This window comes from Ischnura elegans, chromosome 12, assembly GCF_921293095.1.
Source record: "Ischnura elegans chromosome 12, ioIscEleg1.1, whole genome shotgun sequence".
NCBI classification, from domain to species: domain Eukaryota; kingdom Metazoa; phylum Arthropoda; class Insecta; order Odonata; family Coenagrionidae; genus Ischnura; species Ischnura elegans.
The window spans coordinates 37603117-37621565 of NC_060257.1; the positions used below are offsets into that span (position 1 = coordinate 37603117).

The window sequence follows — 18449 nt, forward strand, 5'->3', positions numbered from 1 at the left end:
CATATCGTTAGGCATTTGTTCACAAATATTGCAGTTCTGCAACAGAGAGGGAGAAAAGACAGTGCTGCCGTGAACCTAAAATGGATATTGTTCAAAGGTTGAGTGATATTTATAAAAATATTGGAAATATATTTTTTGGAAAATGGGTCGAGAAGACGGCGATCACTCTAACAGATTATCAGGTAATGAAAACTAGCGCTGGATCAGCTGATTTTTATTTACGTTTGCTTTCTTAAAAGTGGGCCTTTCCTCTCTTATTTCGCAAGAATTTTCTTACTTGCTAGTGAACTCTCGGTGTCCTTAAATATTGAAGCTATGCATGTAAATGGCCCTAGTGGTTCATAAATGAGGGCATCCCTAGAATATAACATGGTGTACAGTTTTTTTCATGATGTTGTTATTTACTATTGAAAAACCAACATTCTCATTGCTTGGTCATGTCTACTCATATTCTTTAGATTGCTGTAATCACTGCGATTGTATCTCTAGTCATCATAGCTGCCTGCTGCTTATTAGTCAGAAACTGGAAAAACAAAGGTTGGTAATGAATGTAAACAATGCCCTTGTTTAACGATTTTTTTCGGTCAGTTCACATTGTAAATAATCGCAAAATAGAGTTTCTTCCAGAGGTGAAAGAGTTCGTGGGGGTTGGGTCTACCAGACCACGGTTCCGCAAAAGAGATAAAGTTTTATTCTACGGGAGGAAAATGTTGAGAAAGGTAATAAAAAAAGAACTTCCGTCGTAGTAAATTTTTGTTTATTTTGCTCATGCAAACATTATTTTTCAAAGGTCAAATCAATTTCTGGCCAAGTACGAGGTGGGCAAGGGAAAAAGAGGAAGCTCGTAATGAAATTCGCGAGGAAACTATTGCAATTGAAGAAAGAAAGCACCCCAGTTCAATTACAGGTGAGTAAATTCTATTTTATCTAGATAGCTCTATAGTTATAATGAGGTGGCAAGCGTCGACCTCATTTGCGTCCTCATAATTTGAAGCCCCTGGAATTAACTGATTTTAGATCTCTCATTTGTGGTATAACTCCCTCTTCCTCTACCTTATACTCACATTTTTTAAACACATTAAGTTTTTTCAACTCGTGGTGTTTGTTTGGTTTGGTGATATGGAAGGATGTCAAGGACAAGGAAAATGACTGCCAAATTTACTCTTTATTATAGTATTGATAGAAGAGCAAAAGCTTATATGGTAAATCAGGAATGGTTTTACCCGTAATCTGAGCTTACGTGATTTGGTAAAGGGATGTCTTGTATTTTTTAGTCAAATATGCAAACTTAATTAGCGTAACAGGCTTCAATTACCACTAGTAGGGAAGGCTGTAGCTATAAAAAAATTCTGGGGAAGAGGTATCTAACGGTGTAATATTCATTTGAAGAGAGATCATAAGTCTTGAGCATTTTCGAAGGGGCCGCCAGACCCATACTCCTTCACTATTAGAATTGGCCTTGTTATTGGGTCTTATAACTTCTATGGTACATTTTAAATTTATTTGGTGGTCATATTTTTACAGCAATATGAGGGATGTCTAGAAAGTAACAGATGTTTTGAAATGAAAAATAAGCCAAGTAAAAATAACAATTTTTATTAAGTACATTTTGAAATCTATTTTTCTACATTATCGCCATTAAAATTAAAGCATTTATCATAACATGGTACAGTTTTCTCAATACTGTCTCTGTAAAAATCTGTCACCTGCGAGTTCAACCACTGGTTTGCCGTGGCATGCAGTTCAGCGTGAGTATCACATTGTTGTGTAGGGAGCCATGTCTTTGTCGCTGGGAACAGGTGGTAGTCGCTCGGTGCCTAATCTGAGCTGTACGGTGTCTACCGTCCAGATGGTGGAAAACTTGCCATCCAAAGCCATCCAAGAGCTTGTAATATTCACTTTGTATATTTTGAATCAAATAAGCACAAATTACAAACACGCTTGTCAAGGAAAAGTACTCGCAAAGGAAATAGGGATCTACTGCCTGTAGTGTTATTTCACAAATCATGTTAACACAAATTTTATTCACAATTACCGTGGGCTATTGGACACAAAGAAAATGGAGTGTGACGACTCGTACCTAACTTAATAAATCCAATTACACTCACATTATGAACACAATTAATACGTACTTTGGGCGAAACATCGGGAGTGACTATGCGCACAACCTAACAACTCTATTCATATTACAATACTCCCCATCTTGTTTGTTTTGCATCAACAACCACAATTGTTTTCCATTATCAAGTTAATCTCATTGTTCCTTCCTGTCATCTACAAAAATTATTACAAGCTCTTTGGTACAATTGGCCTTGTGTGGACGAGTGTTGTCATGGGTGAACAAAAATTTCTTGTTCAGTTTTCCATGGCGCTTGTTTTGTATTGTGTGTTTAAAATTTCTGAGTGTTTTGCCATACCTCTTAGGGGGGGATCGGTTTGGTGTGGTGGCTAGAGTGTTGGCTTCCTACCTGGTGGGCTCGGGTTCAAATCCCGGCAGTGGCAGAGAATTTTCAGAGACTGCCCGATCCCTGCTTGAGTGTTGTGTGGAGGACATTTCACGCTCAATACTCCGTCCGTCGGATGGGACGTGAAGTCGTGGTCCCCTAGGCGCCTTTCGTTAAGAGCAGGCTAACGCTGACGCCGGGTTTCTCTCCACCCTTCCTTCCACACCCTTCCCTCATGGTGCAAGTGACCTCAGCTGTCGGTCGCCTCCTCCAAATACGATACGATACCTCTTAGGGTTGGTTGTTCAGCCAATCTGGCGATAAATTTCAATTGGTTTGTGATTTTTTGCCAGCAAAAACCTTATCATAGCTCGCACTTTACAACTGGCAGGATTTTCAATTGTAGCAATAATTTTGACACCTTACTGTTAGTGGCGTAGCCAGGGGGGGTCTGGAGGGTCCGGACTGTAGGAGTGTGTGATTTTTATTGTTTATGTTTCATTATATGGTCCACATTAATGGGTGCTTTCCAATCACCTTGCGCAGATTAGCTCACATCGCAGCAGATTGAAACACACTAGCGCAGACGAACAATGGGGCAGGATGTGTTCCCATCTGTTTAGCGCAGATGACGTCACACCTGTGATTGGAACACGATCTGAGCTAAACAGTTTAAAACAGATCAGTGCAGATACGCGATTGGAAAGCACCCAATATTGTCAGTAGTCTGTTTGGTTTACCATTGTTGTCTTTGTTTGTTGCTACCAATGCCTGGGTTTGTGCATTATAAGTAAAGTGAGTAAAAAGAAAGACATTCGAGTGGTTTACCATTTGATTTGATTTGATTTGGTTTACCATTGTTGTCTTTGTTTGTTGCTACCAATGCCTGGTTTTGTGCATTATAAGTAAAGTAAGTGAAAAGAAAGACGTTCGAGTTGCTTTCATACACTCTGCTATCTGTGTGATTAACTAAGAAGGAAGATATTAGTTAATAATTGCACAACCCCCCAAAATATAAAAGAGAAATTATTTTCCTCCATCAAAGAAACAAAATATTGAAAAATCATGAATTTACCAAATATTTATTTAACAAATGAAGTTTTTTCAATTATGAAAAGTGCTAAAAATTAGTTTAAAACCCTCTGCTCAGTACCCTGTTTTTCACAAACTTTTCCCCTGCTTTTGGACCCCCTCCCCACCGAACGAAATTCTTGGCTACGCCACTGCTCACTGTACACAAAGTACGATCAGCACAATGTGAAAGCTACCACGGAGTGTATGGAGTGTTGAAACACTATGACAACAGGGTAGTGGTGCTACTCCCGCCCACTGCCGTGCCATGCCAAAATGTCTCTGATACTTTCTGGACAGCTCTCGTAGATTGACACTTTTGGATAAATCTATATGCATAATTGTCTGCAGGTGAAAGCTATGTGGTAAAAAAAGCAAGAATGACTGTCGACTTTTCGGACCAAGTATGGAGGTTAAGTGCAGATTTGGGATAGGAGTGGAGCCAGAGGATGACCTCCTCAAATCTAAAGTTCCATCTACCCCTGGCAAAAGTTTATTGTTAAAATTATTTGCAGCTACATAATTTGCTATACAGTTTGAAATCAGTCCAGCATTGTTGTATTCACTCAATGAGAAAACTAATTCAGTCAGTATCACCCATTTTATCATGATGAAGAGGGATTTTGGGTTAGTAAGTACTCAAACGGCACTCAATCTATCTGTTCAGAAAATGTAATATGAGAAATCTGTTCTTTCAATTTAATCTGGGCTTTCAGCTTTTTTGATTCTGTAGGGATACCAAGAAATGCTCATTAAAAATGGCCCTTAGCGCAGGGTAACAGGTTTTAGGTTTTTATTTCTGTGTTTTTTCTCATATAAAAATGGGAAAAAATCAGAATGATAAGCAGCAAATGTGTTCATTTTTTTCCTTTGAAATTGAAGGAACAGCGATTTTTGAAATATTTATGCACTTGCCTAAATTTTATCTAAGGACATCATGTTTAAAAATAAAAAATATTAGATTTGTCTTTCAAGATTTTATTTTTATTTTTTTAATTGCTTGTACATATATCTCAAGTTGCAATAAAACCGTTTGACCTTCAATTGGTCCTTGACTGGTCGTGTGGCTACGTAAACGGCTAACAATTTGTAGAAAAGAATTTTTTTCTCTACATGTGGTAGAAATCTAGTTCTGAATGGCTTGGGGTCATATTACATTGTCGTATCCTGCTATGCCCTTAGCAATTATGTTTGATTCACCTGTATCAATCAATTTCTCTCATAATTACTCCTTGGCTAGCATTATGATATTTATGCTTCTTAATTCACTAGATTTAATTAATAGTCTAGTAGCTTTTTTGCAATTGATCAAACACAGTTTTTTAACCATCAGATATTCCTGTAATTGTATTCTTTGGCATCCTTTGCTCAACAATCTGTAAATTTTCATTGTTTTTTTTTTTTCAGGTGTTGGAACCCCCTGATGAATATTTGCAGGAAGATACCACTGGAAAAGATGATAATAGAGTGCCACCGGATGCTTTATATATGCTGCAAAGCATCAGGTAATAATAAATGAATATTTTTTGAATTAAGGGAAATAACCTTGGATTAGCTGCCAACAAACCATTGTGTAGTCATACACTGACGAAGAAGATACTTGGGTAGATTAGAAAGTGAACTCCTGGCTCGAACTTGGGAAATTACGGTTTGATTCCTAGCCAATGCAGCTGATCTGTATTATTTGAGTTTTTTTAAGCTTTTTTCAGAGAATATAAGCCCATGATTCACTGCAATATTATCTTGAAGATTTTCTTCGTCTAAGGGCCTTCCAGGAAAAATAATCTTGCTCCACTTTTTCCTTTGACTTCATTACCATTACAGATTACTTAGGTTATATATTCAGTTGGATTAATAGATGTGGTTGGGAATACTCCATATGTTAGGGTATAATATCTGAAAGTGGATATGAATCGCTTGTTGTCTTCTTTGTAAAATTCTTTTCCTTAAACATTCTTAACTTTTCTGATACGAATGAATCGATCATGAAAACATGAGGCTGGCAAAAAAAGCCAATTCCACTAAGTAATTGTTTTTAACATAAATAATGTCCATGATGTTGTGGAATTGGCTACTTTTTTTATTTCTTAATGATGGTGCTATTATTTTTTCCATACTATAGTAATGCCTGAGTTTTAATGCTAGAGAAAATCCTACTTGCGAACTGGCTTTCAAAAATCTAAAACCTCAGTGATAACAAGCGTCTATTCAGCCAATCACTTTGGAAACAGAGAAGCTTATTTTGTTTGAGGCAACCTGTATATTCTAATGATAATGTTTTTATTTCAATAATCTACATTCTGCCTTTAGTTGTTTATGTACTTTCGTTTTCATCTACTAATACTTAATATGAATTATTATTAAATTTTATCTCAGGGTATTTGGCCATTTTGAAAAACCAGTTTTTCTGCGTCTTTGTAAGCATACAGAAATTATGCAAGTACCTGCTGGTTCCTACCTTTTTCGAATTGGTAAGTAACTAATCCTTATCCTTGATGAATTATTCTATGCATAGTTCCATACAATTTTTTTTGTGGCAGGCACCAAAATGCTATGATGTTGTTCCAGCTTCAAGCTTGTCGTAATTGCATGCTAAATTTCAGTGGTGTAATCCACACTGTTTGTGCTTATGACTATGTCCTATATTTATCTCAAAAATCACTTCAAAGCAGTCTTTCTTTTGCTGTTGTAACGTTTTTTTTAATGTATAACAAGTTTTATAAATTTAAAACTCGGGAGCAAAAACACATCCGCACGTCTTGACTATTACAATACGACTCCCTTTCTTTGCCATTCACAACAATCTCCGTCTCCTTTACACTCCATCCCGAGCCGTACACAACAATTGCCTCCCTCCACCTCGATAGTTAACCCTTTCGCACCGGACTTTGGTTCTGGGAAATTCTTCCTCAATACGAGTCTCTTGAAAGTTTTCTTTACTCCCTTGTACGAAGCGTTTTCGCGTCAACTGAAGGCAGTGGTTCCCTCCCTAACAATTTTTAGACCCAACTCAGAGGGCGCCGATCCCTTTCCTCGGCCTCTGTCCCAGACCCTAGAAGGATTAAAAGCCCCTTCCTAGCACGAGTTCGCGGTCAACTGGCTAAAATGTTAATGCAAAATATATGAAAATATTTGCTGCTCACACCGATTTTTTTACATTAAAAATGAATTTTGTGTTTTTTTCTGAGCGTGCAGAAATTTTAAACGAAGTTCTAACGTTGATTTAGATGGATTTAATGTATTTACTAGTTGTTCTATAATTCCGTTGAGATTAACGTTAGAATTTTGTTTGAAATTTCCATGTGGTCAGCAAAAAAAGATGAATTCATTTCTAGCATTGAATTTCAAAAGTAAGCAACAAATATTTTTTTTGGAAAACATACTGCAAATAACAGTTGTTGACCACGTGAAGAGGATAGGAAAGGGCCGACCTGAGCGGCCGAAGATGGGACTGGGCTTGTGCTAAGGCGGGTCGTGAGGGGCGACCGCGTCCGTGGGTCTATTGTGTCCGCGATGGTCACTTTTTTTTACCTGTGCCGCACAGGCGCGGCATTCGTTGGTTAGGGTAAGAACATTCAGGACGCACTGGTGTGGCATTCGTTGTTTAGGGAAGAAAATACTCGCCGCACAGGTGAGGCATTCGGCTCGAAAGGGTTAATTTAATTTATATGTTTAAACAAATAACATGGCAGTTTGTTTACATTGTTGACTGTTTGTTACGTGAATTTTTTTACCTGATTTTTTTGTTATTCTGAGTGTATTAATTTTGTGTATTTTAAATGTTTTCTTATCAGGTGATCAGGATGAGAATGTTTATGTTGTGCAGAGTGGTCGTGTAAATGTATACATAACAGGGGCAGATGGCTCAAGTCTTTCTTTGAAATGTGTGAAGACAGGGGAATCTGTTATCTCTCTACTTTCATTTATGGACGTCCTCACTGTAAGTACATGATGTATATGTAATATTGCTATCTCCACTTTCAAATTGAGGCTGGATGTAAGTTTCCTTATGTGTTGATAATTTTTTTTTTTAATCATGGTTGGTTGGCAGCTTTTGTATTTTTTATTCTTTCTCAATTCTGTTGGCAAAGGTTACCACAATTTACGTTAATATTTATAACTATTATGAGCCCACATTATAAATGCCTTTGTCAAAATGCTAAGATTAAACGGACCCAAAAGATATAATTATTGAAATATTATTTAAGTAATGATAAAAATGCAAAAGGGGGTGAAAATATGGCTTAAGCCAACACAACCAAACACAATCTTGAATACATGTAATGGTTTCCCTATTTGGGGGAAAATTTCACTAAAAACCTTGCTCTCACCTCCCTAATTTTTCTTTTTGGTCATATGAACTCAAGTATGTGCATTAATTGTGGTATATTGTATTGAAATTGACATTTAATGGTAAAAATGAAAAATTGGTTAATGGGGGTGGTGATGGGGGTAATTGGTAATAAGATTGGTCTAAGGCAGGGGTCTCCAATTTACTAGGCCACGAGGGCCACATTCCATGTTCCGAATCGCCCCGCGGGCCGGATAGCAAATTTGCTGATTACTGAAGTATACTATATTCAATACATGAAACGAGTGCGCGGGCCGGATGAAAACCCTCCACAGGCCGTATTTTGGAGACCCCTGGTCTAAGGTGATGGGCTTAGAGTTTTATATGCATGCATTAGTGAAGCCTGAAATCGACCAAAACTATCTTGAAATGCAATACATCAGCTTTTTTTATATCTTGGGAGTTTCCATTGTTAAGTTATAATTTTAATGATCATGGCTCAGTCAAACCTACTAAGAGTAAAATCATATGTAATGAGGTAAAAGTTGCTCCCTATCAAAAGAGGCTCTTTGACTGTTTGGAAGAATAAGATTGGTAATTAGCACAAGGCAAATCAAGTTGGCCTGATTTTGCAGCATAGACAGAAGTGGTAGTGTGATTCTCTGAGAAATGATTGAGAAACATGAACTTATATAATGCCAAATATGTTTAAAACAGGCCATCCTTATGTAAGTATTGGCAACATGAGGGACTGTATAAAAGGGTAAAATGTCACGCCGCCATCTAGCTCATTGATGAGAGGCGATCACTGAGTGTGGCTAAATTGCCTAATTTGATCGGGAAAGGCTTTTACCTCAAAGTGTACAGTTCTCTGCAAATTTCTTCCCAGTTGCTGTAAATACTGACCATACTCCTTACAGAAAGTTGTACCTGCAGATTAATAATTAATAATTGTTCATTTTTATTCAATTATCTGTGAGCATCAATTGAGTTTGGGGAAACAATCTTGCAGAAGATTCTTTATTCTCAACTTTTATTTTTTAAATATTACTTCTTGGACGACCAGGGTTAACAGACTGTTTTGTCCCTAGCCCGTCAATTTCTATTGAAAATGATAAGAATCAAAATAAATACTTTGCAAAAAGAAATTGAGAATCTATCACTGCCATTGTACTGTTGATGAGTTATTGATCAACATTCAGGGCTAATTTTCTGTTAGGATCTTGCATTTTAAAACATAGATAGAATTCTGACGCTGATTATTTCTATGCATGCATGTATGATTATCATTGTTTTCTTAGGCTTCTTTAATGAAATCACTACTTCCACTTCCTATCATTGTACGACATAGGAAGCTCAACTCCTCACAACTTCGATGTTACTTCTATCATGTCACATCACTTCATTTTTCCAGAATATTTGCTGTCATGTAACAAAATTTTAGACAGCCTAAATTCCAACTCATAATCATGATTATCCATGGATAAGACATGATTCATATTGTAGACATATTTGGCTGGCAAATGTTTCCTTGAGAAAAATATAGTCTCTTGACTTTGATTCCTCTTGAATAGCTTTTTCGAGGGGTCTTGTCAGCCAAAATTGTCTCACAAGGGATGTCTCTCTAGTGTCACCACCAGATCTCGTTCAAATTTTGTAGGTGATAGAAAATAAATAGCCATGAGGTGTAGTTTTTCTTTCAGCTGCCTGAGCTAAATACGTATTGAGTTATTAACAATAGAAACTAACAGGAAAATGCCTAAATGTAAGCAACCAAATGTCTATACACCGCTCTTCACTGTAGCAACAGGGTAGAAGGGGCTATATTTTGTGATGTGGATCACATAAATTTAGGCGTTTTCCTGTTACTCTGTGTCGCTAATATCTTGAAAAGTATTGAGCTTAGGTGGCTGAAAAAAAACTAAACCTAATGACTATCCATTTCCTATCATCTAGCAAAATTTGAACGAGATCGGATTGTTACACTTGAGGGACTTTCCCTGTCAATCTAACAAAAACAGTTATTTCAGGCTAATCGGATGCATCACATATCCTTTAATGCTTTCATTTGTTCCTATTCATTTCCTGAGAGAGTTTATTTAATAATCACTGTGAGGCTCATGGGATTGTGATCCAATGGAAAGAAAGCTCTTAAGTGCAAAAATTGTATAAGGATTTGATGGTCTCCTATCAAATATACTGTGGGAAAACTCTCGGGATCATCAGTAATTAGAATTCTGACGACGTTTTGACACCCAACTCTGCTATCAGGGCTCAAATTACTGCAATGTAGATCAAAATGACTGGGAAAATTAATTTTTACATTACGAATTTCAATCTTAAAGAAGAAAATTAATGGTTTCCTCATTTTTGTGATGAATGGGCTTCCATGTTAAGTTATCATGTTTATGGTTGAATAGATGCACAGTCACTTCCAAAAGTCGGTCCACATACCCGGCACAGCCATATCTGTTATTCTCAGAAGTTGACCTTAGTGTATTGCTTATGCTTTCCTTGTCCAGTGGGGGTCGATTTGACTTGATCGAGTTATGCAAATGGTGCAGCTTGGCTTCTTAAACCCTTGCCTAAAGCCCGAAGCACGATTTCAGAGGTAGGAAGGCCCTGTGAACCCTCTCCCCTCCCAAGAGCCAAACAATTCCACCATCAAAGAAAGCAGAGAAGAATTTTTTCCGCAAGAGGTAGGAAAATCTGGGTCATTTGGTAAACTTATACAGCATATATAGTACAAATAAAATTTTTTGAGCATAATACTCTGATATTTACTTACTCTGATGTTGTCGTGTCGTCACCTTTAACATCCATACTTGCATTCATCAGTGTTGGCGGAAAAGATTTTTAGTGATCTTTCGTTGTTTACAAGTGAAATAGCAGTTACTTTCCAAGTTTAAGTTTCTTTGGAATACGAGTGGTGCCTAAATGTTGAACACCGCATCTTATTCCCATTCTGTAAATAGAAAATAAGTATCTTCTATTTACAGTAGTTTAATATTTTAACCGGAAAAACTAACTGGTAAGGCCATTGTTTTATGAGAGAAGATAATTTTTGCATTATATTTTTCAGATGTGGAATTACATTGCCTAGAATTGCTTTTAAGATAAATATAATTTTTCACTGAAGAAATAGCAACATATTTATGGGTAGGCAGGCTTTTAGACCACAATGTGTCTTAGGAAGTGTTGTCCTTTTCTATCTGGGGAATACTGGTACATTAGCATTGTTCAGTGTTTTTAAAGAAAAATAGTGCAAGCAACATCAGCCTGGCATTATGATTGAGTCAACCATTTATGGTGGTCTTGGAAAAAATAATTTATCTATCCTTCTGAAATGAAAAAGGGAGTATATTAGATTATTATTAAAGGTATCCTGATAATGTTGGATTACATGGAAGATTATATACTGTGACAAACGGGTTCGCATCTGTGGTAAAGTGGACCAGGAAACACCTCAGAGCGGGGGAGACATGAAAACGAGTAAATTTTGGGAAGCGAAATGAACGGGACAATTGGAAGGGGAGGTTGAGGGTAAAGAGACCACCCGTATTCATGGGTTGCGAACACAAGAAATGCGTTTATTCACAAAAGAACGTGATAATTAAAGTTAACACACAAAATATGGGGAGTAGCACTTGAAATGATGTTAGTAGGGCCGGATTGACATGGATCGGATACAAAATACAAAGAAACCAAAAATCAACTTGATAACATCAAACTAAGTTTAAAATGAACCGCGTTTAAATCTTCCTGCAGGGTTTAAAAGTCCACTGCTACACATTAGAAATTCAGGGTTCACTTATTGTTCCAGTGCAACTTGAAGCAGGGGGGAAAAAGGGCGGGATAGGAGAGAAAAACGTTCTCGACACTGCTTTGACTGGGGAAAGTGGTGAGGGCACGGTTTTTTACTGCACCGTGTTTGGGAACACGAAGTCACACGAGGGGATGGCGAGACCAAGGAGACTTCTCTTGAGCTCGTGATGGTTCCTTGTTGCGTGTTCCAGGCCGTTGACTTGAGAGTTGCTAAGGTGCTTTCTCTCTCTCTCCGATGGCTCAATGCTCAACTCACTCGAGCCAAAGCAAGCCGTAGCTGCCTCGGGAGTCTGCCGATCGTTTCTCTCTCTCTCACTCTGAATGCCTCGTGGCTCAATCTCCTCATGCACACCTCGTGAGAGGGGAAGGGAGGGGAGGGCAGTGGTTTTCTCTCACGCGCTCTGTCGGGCCCTTACCTCACTCACATCGTTGCGGGATATTCAAAAATGCTGTTCACACGTACACAAAATAAACTAAACTTACACTAAATAAACTTAACAGCCAAAAAAAAAGGGAAGGGTAGAAACTGGGACAAGTGCTCCCCATAAATAGTTGTTAGCGCTGCCGTTACAATACGAAACACCCTGCCTGCACTCTTCCCAACTTTAATTTACCACTTTTGCGTTACGCCCTTTCATTCCAACCATACCCTTACTTTCATCCTTCCCTTACCTCAAATCTCTCCACAATGGATAGCACTTCTTCGTTTCTTTTCCTCTCCGTCCATCTCACCTTTACTGGTCTTTCTTATGCTCACATCTCAGATGCCTTAATTCTTTTCTTGTCCCTCTTTCGTCATCGTCTAAATTTCCGCACCATGAAGTACTACACCCAGACCAGTATATTTGGTTGCTAAAAATCATAGTTTGTATTAATTGCACAGAAATAGTCATCAGGTACCAACACGGTTTATATGTTTATCGAATGAAAATTATTCATGTGTAGTTTTGGTACGAATATTGTCAGCATTTGTTCATCCGTAGGACTGACTCAAGGTTTTCATTACGTGAGTGTAGGTTCTATTCTTGCTGTGAAACCACTTACATATGATAATGTGGAGGATATTGACATGCATGATATCACCTGGCACAAATTACGACTGATTCTAGCAGAAAAAAAGAAAAGGAAAAGGAGAAAGACTTAGTCTGAACTCTAAATGATAGGGGAAAAGATAAAAGACATACTAAATGTGCCTTAACATAGTAGGAAATGGGCAAACAAGTCATGTAAGTAATGCTTCCAATGGTGTTTTTTAATTATCGAAATTATATTTATGCTAACTATTTAGACATTTGAACTTTCAATGAACATGAAGATGTGAGTTAATTACTTACCAATACCTGGAATGTATTGAGCATATTCGCTTAGGGAAATGTAAGTAACGATTGGAATAAATATCGTACCGAAGTAAACATAATAATTTAGCCTACGATAGTATTTTTGATTTCTTGAGTGATAAGACACACAGAAAACTGTAGGATAATATATATATATGTATACCAAGAAAATGCTTTGGAATAATGAAATGCCTATCAGTGTCTAAAATACTTAAAAATAGAGCAATATGCATAGATTGGTAATAATGTACTAAAGGCGTAATCTAAAAGTTTATTTTGTAGGCAACTTTCACAGTACTCTTTCAGACGTAAATTCCAATTTTCGTTTCTTCCTTGTATGTGCGTTGTGATGCAGATACGTCTCAATATTTTTTAGTACAAGCCAAACAATTCAGACCACTGAGAACTTATGCTTCGTCTTGTGTTATGGCACTGGGAGTCGGGGAAGTTGCGAAGAATTGAGGAATAGTGAAGAATGCCTCGGTAGGACTTGCACGAACGGTGAGAGAAAGTCAAACTGGTCCTTTCAAGGCACAGAAGGCATAGGCACTACTCGACGTTTGAGCTCAGTAGCAATATCATAGTTGCTCCCGCAGGCCATGGGGACCGACTTTTGAAAGTGACTGTACAATGTATGTATGTGTGTAAAAACAGTTTTTTTTACCTAATTTTGCTAATTGCTAAACAATCTACATTTTACCATTCTTAATCTTGTACTAAACTATATTCCATGCTTCTCTACCTTACTTTTCCTTTTTCTGTGCATATTTTGTGTGATGTACCTCTTTTATCAAGTATGTAGTCTGATTTTTCTGTTTTTGTATTTTTAACTAGAAGAATTACTAGGTAGAATTTGAAAAATTTTCATGCAGGACTAAGTATATCAAGTTGGAATTTTTTTCGCATCACAGTTAAACATCATCCCTTCCCCAATGTGATAAGGGCAAGATTTCTTGAAATCCTCTGCGCTGTATATTTGCCTCCAATGTTACCATTCAGATGTAGTAATACAGTAAAACCTCTCTTAAACGAAACTCAAGGGACCGAAATTTTGCCGTTTCGTTGATCGGGAGTTCGTTCCCCGGAGGTGATGCGCACGTTGCATCATTCTAGGGGCTCGGAAATTGAAGCAGGTCCGCATGCGTTATCTTCATTCTACCTTCGCATACTTCAAAACAGTGCTTATTTCTTCAGCTGCAATGCAAATCGCGGGCAATAGACCACATTTAGGAAGCCTCAGTTCGTATTATTCAATCACTTCGCGTGCTTTTTCATCGGTTTTCAAAAATATATGCAACGTAGCGGTGAGCGCGAGGCCATCCCTTTATTCTCAATATTTGAAATAGAGTACATGTATTCGCGAAGTTTACGGTGAAAAATTAAGAATTCGATAGATTTGACCATTACTAATATAAAGTTAAAGTAACAGCGCCAATTATAGCTTCATCATGAAATTAAGATCGCTGTACCATAACGGCGCGAGTGCGACTTTCGTCGACCCATTAAAGCGCAGTGGGTGGCAGCATTTCTTTATAGTATTCGAATCCAGAATACTCCACAGCAATATTTGCGGTCGCGGGCTTCGTAAATAATTCATTGTACTAGCATCATTTCCATCGCATTCCGGATAGACAACTGCCGATAAGAAAACATCTTGAAAGGCCTTATGCAGGAGTTCTCGAAGTAAAATACGTCACGATTTTGAAAAATGAGTTTTCGAGAAATTATATTCTGCAACCCTCAGTTCGCTGGCTTCGTGGATAACGAAATTTGAGTCTATTATAGTGAACTCATCAAACGACCCTTCAATATTCATGACTTTTGAGAGACCCTGCCAGGATTCACGGCTTTCGTCATCACTCTCCATCGCGTGGTCGCAGTTGACTGCAAACCGGATTGACAACTCCCGATAAGAAAACAGCTTGAAAGGCCTCATGCATGAGTTCTTGAAGTAGAATAAGTCACGATAATGATGCTGTTGACTGCAAACCCGGTTTTTGCAAAATAACTAAATATGATGACAGGTGCGACACGCTTCCAAGCTTTGCAAAGCCGCTGCATTACCTGCAAAATGGTCCTCTTCAATTTCGCCGATCCCTTACATCCATTCGGCAAACCAAAAACTCCACTAAAATCCGACGATAATGCCGCTTTGCCGCAGAAATGACCCCTCGGTCGAGAGGTCGCAACTTAGCTGTTGCAGTTGGGGGGAAGAAAATAACGCGCACATTTTTTATTGTTAGTCCTATGTTTGGGCCCGCGCAGCGATCGAGGAAGAAATCTTCTTTCCCCATGAGTGCATCAACTCCCGTCAACCACCGCTGAATTAATCCCGCTGTCATTCATGGATTTTTGCTGCTACCACAGGGGTGAGCCATCACTCTCACCAGTGGCCTAGTCTAAATATGGCATGTTTAGACAGTGTCGTCTTCTTCATGCAACAATTGACGGCCGTCGCAAACCTTTTTCTCAGGAGAAAATCAACACCTCTTCACATCACGTTAGGACATCGCTACAATCGCCGACAGACAGAGACTGACCTTTAGTATAAAGCACTCAATTCAAGTAACGTCTAGATCAATGGGAAATGTTGGCTTTCGTCTCTTAAGTGCGAATATTTTTATCCAAGATTGCGGCAAATGCAAAAGTTTCTCCTATTTTTTAGATGATGTTGAAATAAACAATGTGAATGAAACAAGAGTAACTACTGAGTCATATATTAAAGATAATTAAGAGAGGCAAATTTTGGCTTTCATCTTCTAGCGCGCACATTGTATCTTCCGTAATTTAGTTAAATTTTAAAGAAGTTATCCAAGATGGCGGCGAGTGAAAAAAATGCTTCTCGGAATATACGTGTTGTAATTCTGTAAAGTATCTTAAACAACCGTCAAAAGAATGCGATCGAAGTACATAGCTCTAGATATCATATCTTTGAGCGTGTAAATATTGGGACATTGAGTTATTTACGAAAGTCAGCATTAACATTTTTCGCAATTCGCCGCGAGCCGCGAGTTGGGGTCGGCGGAAACACACGACGGAAGGCTATGGTTACGGTTAATAATGACGATTCTGATTGGCTTATTCAGTGGAAGTCTCTGATTTGCCCTCCATCGCTACGAATATTAAATTATTCATGTGAAAATAAAAATTTAACCGGAAAAATTGGTTATAGGGAGGTGAATTTCACTCGATCGCGCCGAAATTTCATTTCGTTGATCGGGAGTTTTCGTAAAAGAGGAGTTCGTTCATCGGGGTTTTTCACTACTGTGTTTACATAGGCAATTGGCCGGACCAATAGCATTTGTTCGTTGAACGGGGTTCTTCGTTCAGCGGGAGTTCGTTAAGGTGAGGTTTTACTGTAGTATACTTTAGTAGATCATGTGACTGAGTAATTTGTATACATTCAGTTAACGTGTTCGAATGTTATATTTGTATGATTCTTCGAACAGCATCAAAATATATGGAATGAGTAATTCTCAAAGTTTTTTTGGATAAAATATTTTGTATGTATGCCCTGACCAGTAGCAAAAATTTTTCCATTAACAATGGCATTCTTCGGGGTATCCAAAATAACTACTGTATAATAAATTTCATAGATTTGCCATTTGCCATATTACTAGATGATTGCCTTTCAAGCCATTAATGCTTCTCAATAGCATATAAGCTGGATTAATGGGAAATAATTTCCTATTGGTTAGCAAAAGTAAGAAGAACTCATGAGATATGAAAGGTGGAGGAAGTATAACTGATAAAAAAAATAGATGTGGACTAGTCCCTACAGGGTATATGAATGGTGAAAGTATAACAGATATTAAAATATAGATGCGGACTAAACTCTTTGGGGTATGTGTTGGTGAAAGTGAAGCTTAGTGTGGGTGAACAAGCCAAGAGGGAAGTATATCTCAGGTTAAACCCACGTTGATCTTCTTTTTCTGCTAGATCTGAGCGAAAGTGAAGTTCTAAATTTAAAAATGGGACATGTAAACTTCTGAGGTTGCACTAATATCTCTCTTGTGGAAATGTTGTTCGGGATGGAAGAATTAGAGTTAGCTTTTGTCAACTGAGAGGGGTCTTCATCACACTTCTTTTAGCCTTCAATCCTTAGTGATCGCAAAGGAGTTGTCGTCCACTTTATCTCTTAGCTCGACAGTTGCCCCAACTTCAACATATGTGTCACCTTCTTTCGGCATCAGGGGTAACTAGCACCAATGTATGTTAACATGCTGTGAAGGAGTTTATTTCTGGCTTCCAAAGTCGATGATGATGATGTAGTCAGGTAAAGCTATTCCAAGATTTTAGTCCTGGAAATGCTTTCATGAATTCATGTATTCTTTATAACTTCTACTTCATGCTTTTTTCTTCCATCATTTATGCTACTTTCAGCGGATGAATCAGTCACATTTTCATCCTGTGGATTTCATTCTTATAGCAAATATCAATGCCATTGTCCTCCTCATCTGATTCCAACATATGTCTCCTCAAGTCATCAACCATTCTGTGATAATTTAATTTCCGTTATTTTATTAGTAAGAACTAATTTAGATAAGCGATAAAATATGATACATATTACGCAACCGTTAATCTGCAGGTGGACGAGTCTTTTTCTGGAATGGCACCGGAAATGTTACAGGAGATGACTTCATCCTCAAGTAATGCGAAGGTATTCTAGAAGGATATCCTGAGACTGTGATGTCTTTAAACAATGAGTTAAAGGAATCAATTAAAAAAAGTTAGACTATAAAATTTGGTATACATTTAAATAATGCAAAGAGTAATAATATAAAGAATGGAAATATGTTAGCTTAAATTGCGATAAGTTTTGTGCAAATAATACTCTTAAAAAGTTAAACTAAATGTTTCAACTATAAGCATGTTAAAAATTTTGATGAGAACGAATAAATTATTGAAGAATTTTGGAGGACATGAAGTTGGTGCAAAGAAAATATGTTTAAGTTAAAAACTGATTCTATTGATGAGATTGGAGGTTGAAAAACTACTGTTGGCGCAGAACTTTTGTGTACTCAAGTTTGGATACCAATCACTAAAAAAATATGGAAAAGTAATCACTGTAAAATTTTCTTCTTGCTCACTTCTGCTTTATTTTTGGTGAATTTCAATCTCAGATTTGTGTTATAGTATGTACTTATGGTGATAGTTCAATTGTGTAGGAAGAGTACTAGTACAGACTTAGAAAGAAAGTTTTTTTTTATTGAGTCTCAAGCAATATGTCACATTCTATGATGTGATTTGGGAATTAATTATTCTGTTATCCCCTATGTTTGTTAATGTAATACAGATTAACATATTTGCGAAAAAATATGAAGTTTTACACTTGAGTCTTAAAAAGAAATGCATTCTTATTAATTTTGAAAAATGCGCACATCTTGAAACTGTGGAGTGTTAGGAATTTGTTTTGGTAAGTACATAGTATCTATGGAATAATTCTAATATGGAATGGTAGCTTTTGTCAAAAATGCTTTC

General features: G+C 37.5%; 1 protein-coding gene across 5 annotated transcripts in view; it reads left to right on the forward strand.

The window, feature by feature from the left end:
• Positions 1–41: 41 nt before the first annotated feature.
• The window catches only part of LOC124169396 (neuropathy target esterase sws), an 84345-nt gene continuing 65937 nt past the window's right edge, over positions 42–18449 (forward strand). For 3 of the 5 annotated variants that reach the window (XM_046547991.1, XM_046547993.1, XM_046547995.1), the window contains exons 1-8: positions 42–182; positions 459–537; positions 616–719; positions 791–907; positions 4923–5020; positions 5892–5986; positions 7310–7455; positions 17557–17628. In XM_046547991.1, coding sequence (XP_046403947.1) covers positions 81–182; positions 459–537; positions 616–719; positions 791–907; positions 4923–5020; positions 5892–5986; positions 7310–7455; positions 17557–17628 — 813 coding nt within the window. In that variant the 5' untranslated portion in view covers positions 42–80. The remainder of the gene's footprint in view (positions 183–458; positions 538–615; positions 720–790; positions 908–4922; positions 5021–5891; positions 5987–7309; positions 7456–17556; positions 17629–18449) is intronic. The other 2 variants (XM_046547994.1, XM_046547996.1) reach the window with 1 other exon arrangement.